This window comes from Populus nigra, chromosome 17, assembly GCF_951802175.1.
Source record: "Populus nigra chromosome 17, ddPopNigr1.1, whole genome shotgun sequence".
Classification (NCBI taxonomy): Eukaryota; Viridiplantae; Streptophyta; class Magnoliopsida; order Malpighiales; family Salicaceae; genus Populus; species Populus nigra.
Window position 1 is genome coordinate 9,015,171 of NC_084868.1, and position 14,676 is coordinate 9,029,846.

The window sequence follows — 14,676 nt, forward strand, 5'->3', positions numbered from 1 at the left end:
GTTTTTACATTAGAGTTTCAGTAAAATTTATTTATTTTTACTTAAAATTTATTTATTTTTATGTTTTGTATTATTATAACATAGTCAGTGATGGAAGTAAGGGGCTGGCAGGTGCCCCGACCCCTGTAAAGAAATTTTTCCCAACCCCTCCCTTGTATAAAATAATTAAAATTTTATTTTTTTTAAAATAATTTTTTTAATTTAGCCCTCCTTAATTATTTTTTCTTGCTCCACCCTGAATGTAGTGATATCAAATATATTTATGAGCAAATAATACTTCAAAAAATAACAATTACTGCACTCCAAATCACCCCTAACAAAAAAGAAGTGAACACCAAATAATATTCTATACTATATATATATATATTTATACAAAGGTATAAATTAATATAAGAAATGAATCGATATTGAGCCACCTATCATAAAATTTAAGTCTTTTGAAAGTAACTCCAAAATTATATAGTATTAAAGCCTCAAAGAGGCATACCTATTCATCAAAGATCTTGAAATCCAAGCCACCGACTAGCTTCAAAAAATGGATTGGAAATGAGAAGTATCACTAGACATATATCCCATATTAAATAAATAAAAAATATAATTAATATAAAAAAAATGATAATAGACCACCTACTATACATATATAAAATCTACCTATTAAATTCTAAAATTCAACGAGTCATTAATTTATCTAGCATCATAGAGTTGATCAGATATATTTTACATTTTTAAAACATGGTAGGTGCATCTAATGACACATGTGTATTGATTTTTTCCTTCGAACAAATTGACTAACCAACTAATTAGATATATGACTACCCAACATATCAGACTCACTCTATCAGTCATTAGATCGAGCACTTACTGAATTTCTCAGAATTATATATATATATATATAAAGAATCGTTTAATCTTTACTTAAGCATTTAGTTCTGTTAAAATATAATTAATCGTTGAACATATTTCCTAATCGTTTCATAATTAATGTATCGGCTGATGAGATACATAGAAAACTGGGAGATGGTTGAGATAGAATACCACGGGCTTGATTCGGAGCAAGGGCATTTTAGGATTGGATGCTAAGCACAAGTTATTAGCCATAAAAATTTCATTAAGAAAGAAAGAAAGAAAGAAACAGGCACGGCATGTGGTACACCATGATTGACTCCACAAGTCACGTGAGGGGGAACAGGAGTAAAAAGAGAAAAATGATGGGAAAGAAAGGGACTCTGAATGAAGAAATTTTCTGGAAGTGAGAATCATAGCTGGACTTTTTAAAATCCATAAAATTACTGTGAATTAAAGAGTTTATTTTTGTACATTAAAAATATATATTTTTTAATTTTTTTTTTTCATTTAATGTGTTCCAAAGTGAAAATTGTTATAAAAAACAACCGTTACTACAATACCGAAAGGATTCTTAATTAAAATATCCGATATCGACAAGCTTTAATACTTATTTTGAACTATTAGTTTTGAAATTAATAAGGTTTTTTTAATTATTTTTATACAAATCAGATAATTTAATTATCATTAACATTTTGAATCGTAAAAGAATCCTCATTTGAGGAGCTGCAAAGAGGATAGCCCGAAGAAATTCTGTGTACTAATTCTGAAGAAAAAGAAAGAAATAAAGAGAAGAAAGTAGCCAAAGGATATCCCTCTCCATGTACGTTTGGTAGCTTCATTCCAGTGCTGATTAGAATATCCTCTCCGAGGAAGGAAGGAAGGAAGAGAGGCTCCTTCTCTTCTACTTCGCCATATTGCAGCACTGACATTTAGGCTGATTCCGATCCCCATATTGTTGTACTTCCGAAGTCCCTACAACGGATCTGCTTCGAACCTCTCAAATCCCCATCTTTTTAAGTTTCGAAGCATGAATTTCAGACCTCTATCTTCGACGGCAGACTAGCTAGTCTGATGTCACAATGTGATTTGTGCGTGGTGAGCACGCTCTGACTTCGTTTCTAGGTTTAACTCGAGAATAAAGTCTCAACATGGCAACTTGGCTAGTGAAAGAGACAAAACCTAAAAGTCAGGTTTGATCAGGAATAAAGGGCATCGGTGAGAACACTTGATTGGTAGGGAATTCCCATGGCAGATAACTCCAAACTGAAAAGGATGGGGAAAAAATGTGTGGAATATAAAAGAAAGGGTTTCTTGGAATCCTAAATTATCTCTATCTTTCCGACCCTATCAATTTCATGACTTGTTTTTGACAGTTCTTCTTTCTTCTTCTTAATCATCAGTTTGATTTTATAATCTTTTCCCTGCATAATCTTGATTTTAACAATAAAAAAAATAACACGTTAAGAAAATAGATATATTTATATCACAACTCAAATATTATATAATAATATTAAATTTCACGTAAAAGATAATACATTTTTGGATAATTATTAAATTTAATCTATTTAGTGCAAATCTTAAATAACATATTAAAGAAATTAACTTACATTAATTTAAATTTATATTATATTTTTTAAAAATATATTTTTCTAGACCAACAAAATGACTCGCAAAGAAGGGTTAGATCCTATAAGTATTGTTTTTACATCGGCTAGAAAAAGGTTTGAATCCGTACTTAATGAGGGGAGGAAAAGGTTAATGGTAATCTAGCATCACTCTTTATAGATTTTTTTAGCTATGTCATTATTGATGATAGAGAAAAGATATTGAAAATGTGATAGTAATTGTTTTTTAAAATATTTTTTATTTTAAAATATATTAAAATAATATTTTTTTAATTGTTTAGAAATTATTTTTAACATCAACACATTAAAATGATTTGAAAACACCAAAAAATTATTAATTTTAAAAAAATAAAAAATATATTTTTAAAAATACTTTTAAAATATAAAAATAAACAAGCCCATATTATAAAACCACTTGGATGTTTTTCTCCGCTATAATTATAAAATTACCCTAAATAGCGTGTTGTAGAACCTCTTGGATGTTTTTCGTCGCTATAATTATAAAATTAAAGAGAACGAAAGGTTGGAAAGCTAGAAAGAACTTCACATCAGAGGAGATGACTGCAAAGCAACGTAAGAATATGAGGAGTTAGAAAGAGGTCATTATAGTGCTCTGTAATGATTCTGTTCTACATTTAACGAAACAATAAGTGAAATCTCCACCGACCATTTGCCTTGACATTCAAACAATTGACACTTGTATGGTTTTTTTGACTGAATGATAAAGGATAATTTTGATCCCCTCAATCCCCTCTCTCTCGCCTCCTTTTTCATGTCCAAAGACTCCAATAATTCCCATATGATGTATAAATCACAGGAGAGTTTCAGTTTGCCATCAGAAAATAGGAACTAATCTGCTAATTCGGACTCCAATTCGCATCCAAATCCATTTGGAAGTTTCCTACCAAACATTCATCATGACACGAACAACATTCCAAGACATGTGAGATAGAACGCCATCCTCTCTCTCTCTCTCTCTCTCTATACTAATACAGCCACCAGGGTCTTAATCATGCCTTACTGGGGCAATATAATGTGGCCCAGTTCTTGTGATGGGTATCTTATCATGTTCATAGAAGACGCCCCAGGACCATTTCCTTAGGCACCATAGCTTTAAAAGATAAGTTAAAAGCCAGATTATTTAGGTTAGGCAAACTTATGACAGGGCAGGTTCCTCCCCACTTGTCGAGTAGGCCATAGTGGAGTAAATGTCTTATTATAATTAATATTTAAAACAATTAAAGAACTTGAACTCGAAGCAATAATGGCAAGGGAAACAGTAATTTGAACAATATTTACCATGTTACTGATGTGAATTTAATCAGCGCATGTTCAAGTTCTACCCCAGCGGCATCCTTAGAGGTTGCGAAAGGAGGAGGTTCACCTGGTTTTGAAATAAAACAGGTAACGGAAGAAGATCACTGAAATTAGAAGAGCATATATACACTGAATTTTGATGAAGCTTACAGTTCTTCGATCCATGTGGGCTGCTATTAGTAACACCTACGTCCTGTATGAGAACTGAAAAATGAAAAACCTTTTCAAGGATCTGCTTTGATGCTAGGGTGCCACTAGTAACCAAACTTCCACTTCCATAACTATGCAAAGACCTCTTTATCTCTCATGCCCTCGGACGGAGCTCAACAGTTCCCTGCAACAGCAACCATCTGATATAAGTGCAGCAACGCTGAGGATAAGAATGAGCAAGAGGTCTCCCATCAGCTAGCAAGACCGATAGAATAGATACATAGCACTAACCAACACGTAGACTAGATGAAATTCCCACTATGATCCAAATAATAGTATAAGATAAAAACAACAACATGATCCATATACAACAGCTTTTTCCCTCAAGTTCTGTAGCACCAATTGAATATATATGCAGATGAATTGCCTACGCACATATCTATATATAAAAAAAAAAGTGATCCTTAAAACAATAGCAATGTACCAAGATTTCAAGGTGCCTCATCAACCACCTGAATAGATGGCGCAATCGCGATGATATTAATATTTGTAGCTCATCTCAGATCTCCACTCTAGTAAATGTCCTAGGCCATCTGGCTCTTGTGCTCAACAGATTAATTTTCGGTGCTTATATTACAGATCATGGCTGGTTGATTTCGGGATGGAATAATTACTGTAGAAAGGATGTTTAAAGACATTCCACTTCATATCAGGGCTGTAAAAAAAAGAACTTGGCATGACAGTCACCAGGCAATCGCAAAATTAGAAGCAAACCTTCTACAGCAGCAGGCAAGGGTTAACCAAGCTTCAGATCCCTGCGCTCTTCAAACGCAGCAATCAGAAGTCCTACATATATGCACACCAATCAAGATTTATGAAATGCATTCACTAGAATTTTAGTTAATCTGAATATGGGTAAAATGAAAAATGAAATGCTGGAGCAAATACCAAAAAGAGAGTTGAAAAAATATATGGAATCTTGCAAGCTAAAGCCGTTTCTACTTTCCAATGCAGCACTGTGCCCGAAGCTTGTTCATGTGGACAAAACTAGCATGCGCATCAGCTGTGAGCTTCTGATAAGGACTTATCTTCTTCCATATTCAAGAAACCTGACATGCATCTTCTAGTAAGAAAATATACAACAACAAAGGTGAATTTGGCATTTTGCCAACACGTCAAAACCCTTACAGAATGTTAAACTGATCTAAAATTATTCAACCATAAGGCACAAATACATCCATTGTGACTGCATCACAGTATTATCATATCATAGCCTACCTAAATTTATAATTTTAAAACAAAAACAGGATCAGTACCAACAAGAAATTAAAATGTGGCGAAAAACCTATAATACAGACATGTTTTGGTTTCACAAGCAATAATTAAGAACTAGCAATATAAAGTGTAAAGTCTACTTATTCAGATAACTCATTTCAGAAAGCGGGGCACCAGTTCTTTCATGCATCAAACAAGCTGAAATGGAAGAAATCTAAAATATCAATGAACAGCAATCATATAACTTGGACAGACATCAATATTTCAGAAAGCTTAGACACAGTTCAAAAACCTACATAAGAATAAACAGGACATACAAAAATGCTAGTCGAATTAAGAACTAAGAAATATATATGATTTTGAAAGATGTAGTTCCATATGCTAACTTAATTTACCATGATTGTTTTATTGGTATATTATACATGAACGTTCCAATAATTGACTTAAAAGCACTAAATTAGGCATTTCTTCAAATCTCAACTCAAGCATATTCTGAGACAATAAAGAAAGCAGGCATGCCTTTCAAAAGGTTCAAAAAAAAAAAAACTAGAAAACTAGCATTTACACTTGACATAAGAACATGCATTTCCTCCAAACCTCAAGTCAAAACTCTCTGACCAGAAAACTAGCGTGTATGTTCTAAAAAAAGTCTATTTACCACTTGACATTAACAAAAGTTTTACCAAAAAATTCGTAGCCTGATTGAAACACTCTACTTGCTAGCGTATAAATCACACACAGATGTTTAAAATCTAGGAAAAATCAAAGAAAAAAACCAAAAATTCCACACAGCAAGATTTTAGTTGTTAAGGATATTTATCTCTTCTTCTTTTTTTAGTTTTTAAGATAGGTTTTACAAGATAAATGGGATCGACGTGAGAATTGTATTTTAAGATCATTAGTATAAAAATATAATTTTGATTGATGTATAATCTAATATAAAAATACATATGATTATTCAATTCTCATATTAAAGAGAGAAAAAGTTTAATTCTACAATATGCAAGAATTCATTTCCCTCCATTTTTTGGACTACCAATCGGATACATTAGTTCCATTTCAACTCATGATCGCACAAAGTAAGTTTATGTGCCTATTCAAATTTTATCTAACTTATATCAGTTGTTAAAAACTTAATTTGATAAATTACTTTTGTAATTTGTCCACCACATGCAACGGGATATACCTGGGCTTCCATGGCAGCTATTCCCATTTCAAGAAATCGTTTAGTTTCAGGATTTTTTTCACTCAGAAATGACGATCAGCATTTAGAGAAAATCATGCTGGTATTAAAAATCACTGACAGAATTCAGTCATCGGAAAGTTGAGCATCAACGATTTTATTCTGTTGACAATTTAGTCTCTGATTTTTAATACAGACAGAATCATCGAAAGAATATTCCGTCATTTACAGAAAATCTGTAGGCATTTTCATTTTATTAAAAAAAAAATCTAAAGCAGGGTATACGCTTTTTACAGTGCACCATTGTTCTGAAGACCAAGAACAACCCCAACACCAATTATATGACCAATAACCCCGCATACGAAGCTGGAATTTTAAAGGCTATAATGAAACTTAGACGCAAAAATTATGCAGCACCATAAAATACTTGCAACTATACCGAGAATAATAGGAACATGAATCATGAATGGGAAGGGCTTAAAACGAAATATATTGAGTGCTAATGTTCGATTGTCCTCTAGAAATTTCTCAACTGACAATCCTGGAATGGAGACACTGGATATTCTGGAAGGAACAACATTTAGTTTCTCTGAAAATGGCTGCCATGCTGCACCGGTGACTTCATCTGTCCCAGGATAAGGAGTTACTCATTCTTGTACCTAGAACAATATGAAAAACACTCTGTAAGCATGGAGCAACAGCTTTCTACCTCAAGCAAATAACTTCAGAGAATTTCTCATGCTGAATAATTTGAAATACGCAAGCTACTGAAATCTTTCATCATGGAAACTCATCCTCGTAGTTGTGTGCAACTTAAGTAATGGTAACACTATTGGCATGATATCAGTATTGCAACAGATGACAAACCACTCAAACAGGGCCAAAGAAAATAAATAGACTAAGAAAGCAAAATAGGGAACAACAATCAAACATGGATCTGCTATATCAATGTTGTTCTTCCTGGAAATAATGGGCAGAAATTCCAAAACAGAAAAAAAAATGTTTTGTATTTTTCTAGCAAAGATAAGCTTCTTTCTAGCAACTTGTTTAGAGAATAAATATTTACACATAGTTGGTTTAGGATCTTGCTCACGGAAAAAATCATTATTTACTCTCTTATGCCAAGATAGCTATTTCACCAATCTCATGCCTCTTTTCCCAGCAAAGAAGTTTGGCAACCTCTTCGATCTTCCTCTTTTCCTCCTCCAGTTCCTCTTTAGGACGCTGCAATGCTTCGTAATCATTCTTATTGTTAATGGGGGACCAGAAAGCACACAATAACGACCAGGTCTAAGAACGTGGTCAATTTCCACCATGTACATTCCATCTGAAAAAGGAAGTTCAAATTTGAAGCTCTCAATGACCAAACATGATCAAAGAATAAAAGTTTAAAGGTTCAAATACAAACAACTCAAAGAATAAGCTCACGATCCATCACTAAATCAAGTAATCAACATGTAATTTAAAAATCTAAGTTCTACGGTTCACTTAAAGTACAAACACAAATTCAAAGAGTAAGCTCAAAAATGTTAGGGTTTAAGAGCATAAGAATTCAACCTTCAATGGTGGATGAAATGAGCACAAAGGTTGTTAGTGACCGGTGGTTTCATAGGAGGTTCATCTCGGCTTGAACCACCGTGGCTTGAGGCGTGTTTTTCCATGTGCCTATGAGCTCTTGGAGTGCGTGAAGGGCCCGCAGGTACATAAACGCTTCCTCTTCCATCTAGTGCAGGCGGTGTATCTCACCGTTCTCGGAGGTGGTAGATCGGCCGGTTGGAAGTTTCAGCCCTTTCTCTATTTTCTTGCAATTTCTTCTCCTTTTTTTCTTTTTTTCTGCTTCCTTCCTTTGTCTAGCTTGAGGAGTAGGCTTCCATTTTATGTTATTTTTTTAGATTTTGAGTGATTAGTGAGGTTTATGGAGAGATTTGAGTGAGAGAAAGCTTAGTTTATCTGTGTGTGTGTTTATGGAAGATAGAGATCACTTGGTGAGAGAGATGAGCGTCTTCTTTTTGGTTTTTTGAGCGTTGCGCGCGCGCGCGCTAGTGAGTGGGAAAGAGAGGGGTGAATTTTTTGTTTTTTTTAGATTTTTTTTTTGTTTTTCTTGGGAGAGAGTATTTAGATTAAAAAAAAAATTAAGCTAATTCTCTAACTGATTCTATATGAGATTTATCATCTTTTCAGGGATATTTGTTTTTATATTTTAAAAATATTTTTTAAAAAATTATTTTTTAATTTTAAATTAATATTTTTTATATTTTTAGATTATTTTAATGCACTGAAATTAATAATAATTTTTAAAAAATATATTTTAAAAAACAATAAAAATTAAAACAAGAGTGATTTTATTTATTCTAGGTAATATATTCCTTCCATAATTGTTTCTAATTTATTCCACAACCTTCTATAGCTTCCATATATTTTCCAAAACTTTCCGGTATCTTGTACAAGTCCCCTCTTTTCTAAACAAAATATCTTCCCTCCGTTTTCTGTATTTCTGAAATTTAAAGAAAAATTTTTAAATTCATGACATGTGAAGTAATCAAAAATTACAAAAAACTAGGTAAATCATGTTAGAAATATTTTTTTAATATTTTTATAAATATGATAAAAATGGAGTAAAAACTAATTATGACAACACTCAACTTTTTTTTTCATTAAAAAAATGTTGAGTTTATTACAAAAATGACATATTACGCATGTGATAATGAAAAGTTTAAATTAATTTTTTTTCATTAAAAAAAAACATAATTGAACATGTTTTGAGTTTTATCATCAGTTTTTTAAAAACAATATTATCAATTAGATTTTTTACAACATAAAATAGCACGAGAAGTTCCCAATTTAAAAATTTAAGACCAAATTACCATGAATACCAACAACCCTAAAAAGGTCCGAGTCGTTATTATAGTAACAATATTTTTCATCTCTAACTTCATACTAATTTCATTTTCTTTTTGTCCGGAATTTCCAATAAATAATTAAACCAAAAAAAATGTGAATTGAATATATCGTGTTAAAACGAACAGGAAGTTACAAAAAATAATTTAAAAAAAAAAAGTTTTTGATCCACCTATAGTAAAATACTATTATATTGGTTCGCGCTTCACAGCAAAGCAAAGCAATATTATTTTAAAAAATATATATTAAAAAAATATTAAAATATAGAAAATATTCTAGACTTCTTAGATATGGTGGTCATGCCAGGCTCAAGCAAATTGGGTTTAGCGGTCGTGTCAGACTCTAGAATTTTAGGTTTGATAACGATGTCAAACGCATGTCGGGGTCTAAAAATATTGGCAGACTCGCGTTTGGTTCTAACAACCATGCTGACCCGTGCCTAGGTCCGATACCAAACATGGTTGCCAAACTCAAGACCCAAAAATATTGAGTTTGACATTGTTGTTAGACCCAAGATACTTGAATCCAGCAACCTTTGTCAAACTCAAGCAAACAACAAATAAATAATCTAATAATTGTTCACTTTAGTTGTCAGAAGAAAAAAAAAAACACAAACAATCGATCACTGACGGCAATCTAATCATAATCTGTCTACACACGTTCTACCATGTGAAAGAGGGCACGTCTACTCATCTATCTAGATGATATATCACCAGATTTGACCGTCGAGAGGCGTTTCACGCACTTTTTTAGTGGCGCAAGCTCCGCCCACTCGCTAAAGTATGTGGAACACATGCCAACAATTTTTCAAATAAAAAATACAACGTGAAAATACTAAAACGCCATGTAAGTTTACACGTACACTAACATACAGATTTTTACCTAAAACAATAATACTATTAAATTTGAGTATATCAAAGCTTAAAAATACCAAAATCTATAGAAAAAAAGTTCATAAATGTTTTTTTTTATCAATAAAAAAAGATATATTTTTATCAATTTATATATGATATAGATAGAAATTATTTTAAAAACATGTTTATATCTATCATGTATACCATCGAAACTATGTCTCCATCAACCGCAGCATGGGTTAATCTCCAGATATGATAATTAAGAAGCTTAAGAGGAAATTGACGGATAAAAGAAACCATTTTCATATATTGGCCACTTTTTTTTCCCTTTTTATAAAATATATATTAACATACAAATTAACTAGCTAAGAACTAAGCAGTCCCTATCTGCACTGGCTGCAATATTCCCATCACCTGAAGCACCCGCAAAAGCAATTTTAATATCCTCACACACAACTTCCATGCTTCGAGGATTTGATCTAAACCATGAACCCGATCTACTAGAAGTCGAGAACACCATTCTAAAATGAAAACCCACCGCCCCATTGCTTCTTTCCTTGGCCAATTTATCCACCACCCTGCTCTCCACCGAGTTATCCGTGTTATTGGCCGATAGCTTGGCATGTATTACGTTGCTTGTCTCTGTGTCCATGGAGAACTTAGGGGAATTAGCTGAAGCAAGGATGTAATCTTTGTCGTAATACATATGGCTATGTATTTGACCAAAGTCTATTTTCAATCTGGTATTTGGATTCTTAACTGATACGTATGCTTCCCAAATAGCCGTGAAGGTAGGCATGGTGGCATTAAAATTTAATACAGAAAAGTCTTCAACGTGAAAAACAGGAAGTTCAGGACGCAATGCAAGCAGCATGATTAATTGGAGTGTAAATATAAACATCACCAAGAATATTATTGTTGACAGAATGCCTTGTAAGAAACTTGATGACTTTTGACATCCTTGTTGATGTACTGTGGAATTAATGTAATAGGCTGGTGGTGGTGCTCGCGCATAAGGGTAATAACCGGGCGGTGGATAGGCTGAATGTGGTGGTGGTGGTGCATATCCCAATGTAGGAGGATAACTCCTTGGTGGAGGACACTTATGTCTTCCTGAAGGAAAAAGGGTGCTTTCAGATGGTTGGCTTTCTCCCTTGTTGTGTAACTTGTGTTGTTGGGAATCCGAAGCCATAGTACGTCTAATTGATTGTCTCTCTTTGAACCCAAGAGAGGCAGGAGGCAGAGATTTTAATTTTTTCGGATGAAGTAAGGAGAAAACGAGAAAGATTACAGAGAATCAGGGGTGGCATAACCGCGTACATTGTGTGTTGTGTGTTACGATTAAGCTAACATGTTCAAATGGAATTGGTTGTCATGTCACATGATACGGGTGCATTTGGCCATATCGAGCTGGGTTTCCTTTCTTTCTTTGGCACTTGAATACAATAAGGTTAAACAGGTAATACACATTTCTCAAGCTTCCAAGGAATTGAGAGGAGCATTGCAAAAAAAATCAAATCCAAAAAATGTTTGTAAGAAGATGCGCAATCTTGGCTGTTTCCAAAAAAGCTCATGACATTTACGTTTACATATATGGTTCTACGATGAGAACAGATATATTGTATTGCTTATTGTGTAGTCAAATGCATGGCTGAATAAATGCTGCTCCTGTTTTTTATCACTTGCTATGATTGAAAATAGTAAATTATGGGTATTGGTTAACAAATTTTATGCTTTACTGTGACAAAGTTGAATCATTATGTTAGATACGGCCAAAGTAACAAAGTTGATGCATGATATGGCCAAGAAAACTTGTACGAGTGATGGGCAAATTTCCTAGAGTTTTTTGCTTAAAAACTATACGAGGATTATAAGTAGGTGTGATTTCCACGTCCAGAATGAATCTGTCGAGAACAGGCCTTCAGGTTACAAAATTTCTTCGCGGCTAGTTTTGGAGATAGGACTAGGTGCATTTGATTCCATGATGTGCCCAGCCCTGTAGGTTGTCTGAAATTTTCGTGGCAGCAACACCAAAACTGCTATAGAAATTGCATTGATTACAGCAGTAGTATTCCTAAAAACAGACAGAAACTCAATACGAAGGAAAAGAAATGAAAAGAACAAGTGAATAAGAACAAGGAAGGAAGTGACAGAAACATCATGATCACTTGAGCAATGGAACCGAGCACGCTCTGGGCTCATCACCGATCATCATGCCAGCACCCGGACCAGTTTCAAAGAGCACGTCCAAGTCAGTGCATTTAGCCTTCAGCCAATAGACCCAAGACCAAGGCCCTTTCCTATAAGAAGCCTGAAAATTCAACACCAACCCCAAATGCAAAGTTCCATTATCTCCATCTCTCTTTATCTCCTTCAGAACCCTCTCCTCAACAAAAGGTTGTTCACCCCCTCCACACCCAGAGGCATTAAATTTGATCTGCACCAATTTCTGCTTTTTGGGGCCCAAATGAATTGACTCCACTAATGCACACGACAGAGCATCTTGATGGTAATAGTAAACAAAACTTTCAAAACTTTCGATCGAAATCTCAAAATAACTATGCCGGTTCCCGAACAACAACATGGCATCCCAATTGGCCCCAGATATGGAATTCGATACGTTAAGGTCTGATACAGAGAAGGAATTGAGTCTGATCACTAGAGGCTGTTTCTGTGTCCGTGGACTGTACTTTGAATTCATCATAAGTCCTAAGGTGATGATTGCTATTCCGGCCAACACGGCAAGCAAGAAAAGAGCAAGCTGGCAAATGCTTCCACAATCTTGAGACTTCAACGACGCCATTGTTCTTTCTGCATAAACAATGAGCGTTGATTTATTTCAGTTCCTGTAATATTCTCTATCCTTCCAGGAAAAACCATACTAGAAAGGAATCAAGATTTTAAGAGATGATGGTAATATTTAATTATCCAATCCTCTTGAGATTTATGATCTAATAGGGCCGGAATTTTCTAACAACGTTAATTAATGCTAACACAGAAATCTTTATCCACTCCATACAATAACACATATAGCATTGTGATATTTTCTTTTCTTTGTTTTTTTCTTTTTAAAAAAAAAAAACTAAGAAATCAACAGAAAACAGAAGGAAATGGAAAAAAGATGAAGATATATAGAAATCATGGCTTTAATTCACGTCCCATCCTCTTTCAGAATTGGTTCAATACATAATTCTAACGTAGGAAATACAGTGAAGATTTTGAGAAAAATAAATAAAAAGAAAAACTTGTAAAGATATTGTTGGATTACGTACCTTATAAGTACTGAACTTGTTTTTTTTCTTTCAAGATTTATGAATTCATAGTACAAAAGTAGTTGTTGATGATGATGGTGTTGCTTCGGATTAGAAGACTATAACCACCAACTTCAAATTGTGAGAAGAAAATAATGTTTACAAATATACGTACTGGGTCACAACGGTTTGTAACTTTCTCAAATGTTCTTTAGGAGGGAACGGTTTTCGATGGGGCTTTTTTTCACTATTTTACCCTTCTCGTGATTTGTTTTCCTTGATGGTTTTTCAGATTAAGGTTGTGATTTATAACATGTTTTGAAACGTGATACAAACCGTGTTTTTAAAATATTTTAATTTTTTTTGGTTAAAATTTAATATAATTTGTATGTTTTGAATCGTTTTAATGTGCTGATGTCAAAAATAATTTTTATAAAAAAAAAAATTATTGACATGCATTTCGACACAAAAAATTATTTGAAAAACAACTACTACCATACTGTCAAGCACCCTTTTAATAATGCTTCATAGTTTGGAATTTATGTTTTTTAAAGTGATTTTTATTTAAAAATATATTAAAATAATATTTTTTATTTTTTTATTTTTAATATTAACACATTAAAATGATTTTAAAATATAAAAAAATAATTTTAAATGAAAATTTATATTTAAATTTTTATTATACATAATTTTAATTGCATTTCCAAATAATTATTATATATTTAATTCCTTTATTTTTTAGTGTTTTTTATGTGCAGAAAAGTTCAGAAAATTAACATTTAACCCCAGATATTTTAGGGAGTTAAATGTTAATCCATGGGGACGGGTAAAAAAAAAAACTTGTGTTGCTCCTTGTTTGGACCAAAACTTCTTGATGTGTTTTTGTTTGCTGTCTCAAGAATCGTAGATGACAAATTAGCATCAATGTGAGAAATATGATAAATATACTTTCGATTCATCTTCAAATTTAAACCAATATAGATTCCAAAATTTAATTATTAAAGAAGGGAAAAATTATTCAAATTAAAATATTCATTAATCCAACTAAAAAGACCTGAAGTTATCAATTCGAGTTCCACAAATCTCAAAATTATTAAAAGCTTACATGGTCATTAATTTTAAAACTCGTGAAATTAGTTGAGATATGCATAAACTGGCTCAGACATCCATATTAAAAAAAAAAAAACTTGAAATCCTCTCCTAGAAAACAATCAATTTCTCAAGAAAAAAAAAGGAAAATCAAATAAATTGTAAGAAATTTAATCCAACACTTAATC

The 14,676-nt window shown here is 33.0% G+C and overlaps 2 protein-coding genes and 2 long non-coding RNA genes across 6 annotated transcripts; all 4 read right to left on the minus strand.

Moving 5' to 3' along the window:
- Positions 1-1,436: 1,436 nt before the first annotated feature.
- LOC133677185 (uncharacterized) lies at positions 1,437-6,005 on the minus strand. 3 transcript variants are annotated; one of them, XR_009835709.1, is made up of 6 exons: positions 4,887-6,005; positions 4,713-4,784; positions 4,423-4,611; positions 3,939-4,122; positions 3,771-3,855; positions 1,437-2,276 (listed from the first exon to the last, which is right to left on the minus strand). It is a non-coding gene; the product is annotated as an uncharacterized LOC133677185 (long non-coding RNA). The 3 variants fall into 3 exon arrangements; XR_009835710.1 differs by lacking the exon at positions 4,423-4,611; XR_009835708.1 differs by lacking the exons at positions 4,423-4,611; positions 4,713-4,784; positions 4,887-6,005 and having other exon boundaries at positions 3,939-4,404.
- A 615-nt stretch (positions 6,006-6,620) lies between these two features.
- LOC133677058 (uncharacterized) lies at positions 6,621-8,458 on the minus strand. The gene is made up of 3 exons (XR_009835683.1): positions 7,954-8,458; positions 7,463-7,723; positions 6,621-7,055 (listed from the first exon to the last, which is right to left on the minus strand). It is a non-coding gene; the product is annotated as an uncharacterized LOC133677058 (long non-coding RNA).
- Positions 8,459-10,509: 2,051 nt separating this feature from the next.
- Positions 10,510-11,340, minus strand: LOC133677215 (NDR1/HIN1-like protein 10). Its single transcript, XM_062099111.1, has one exon. It carries the CDS (start codon positions 11,338-11,340, stop codon positions 10,510-10,512), a length of 831 nt encoding a protein of 276 aa, XP_061955095.1.
- Positions 11,341-12,312: 972 nt separating this feature from the next.
- LOC133677558 (uncharacterized) lies at positions 12,313-12,951 on the minus strand. The gene has a single exon (XM_062099637.1). The coding sequence runs from the start codon at positions 12,949-12,951 to the stop codon at positions 12,313-12,315; it is 639 nt and encodes a 212-aa protein (XP_061955621.1).
- Between the last annotated feature and the right edge of the window lie 1,725 nt (positions 12,952-14,676).

What these genes read in the sequence shown, in the direction of transcription:
- LOC133677215 (XM_062099111.1), bottom strand. Translation starts at nt 11,340, where the DNA reads ATGGCTTCGGATTCCCAACAACACAAGTTACACAACAAGGGAGAAAGC.
- LOC133677558 (XM_062099637.1), bottom strand. Translation starts at nt 12,951, where the DNA reads ATGGCGTCGTTGAAGTCTCAAGATTGTGGAAGCATTTGCCAGCTTGCT.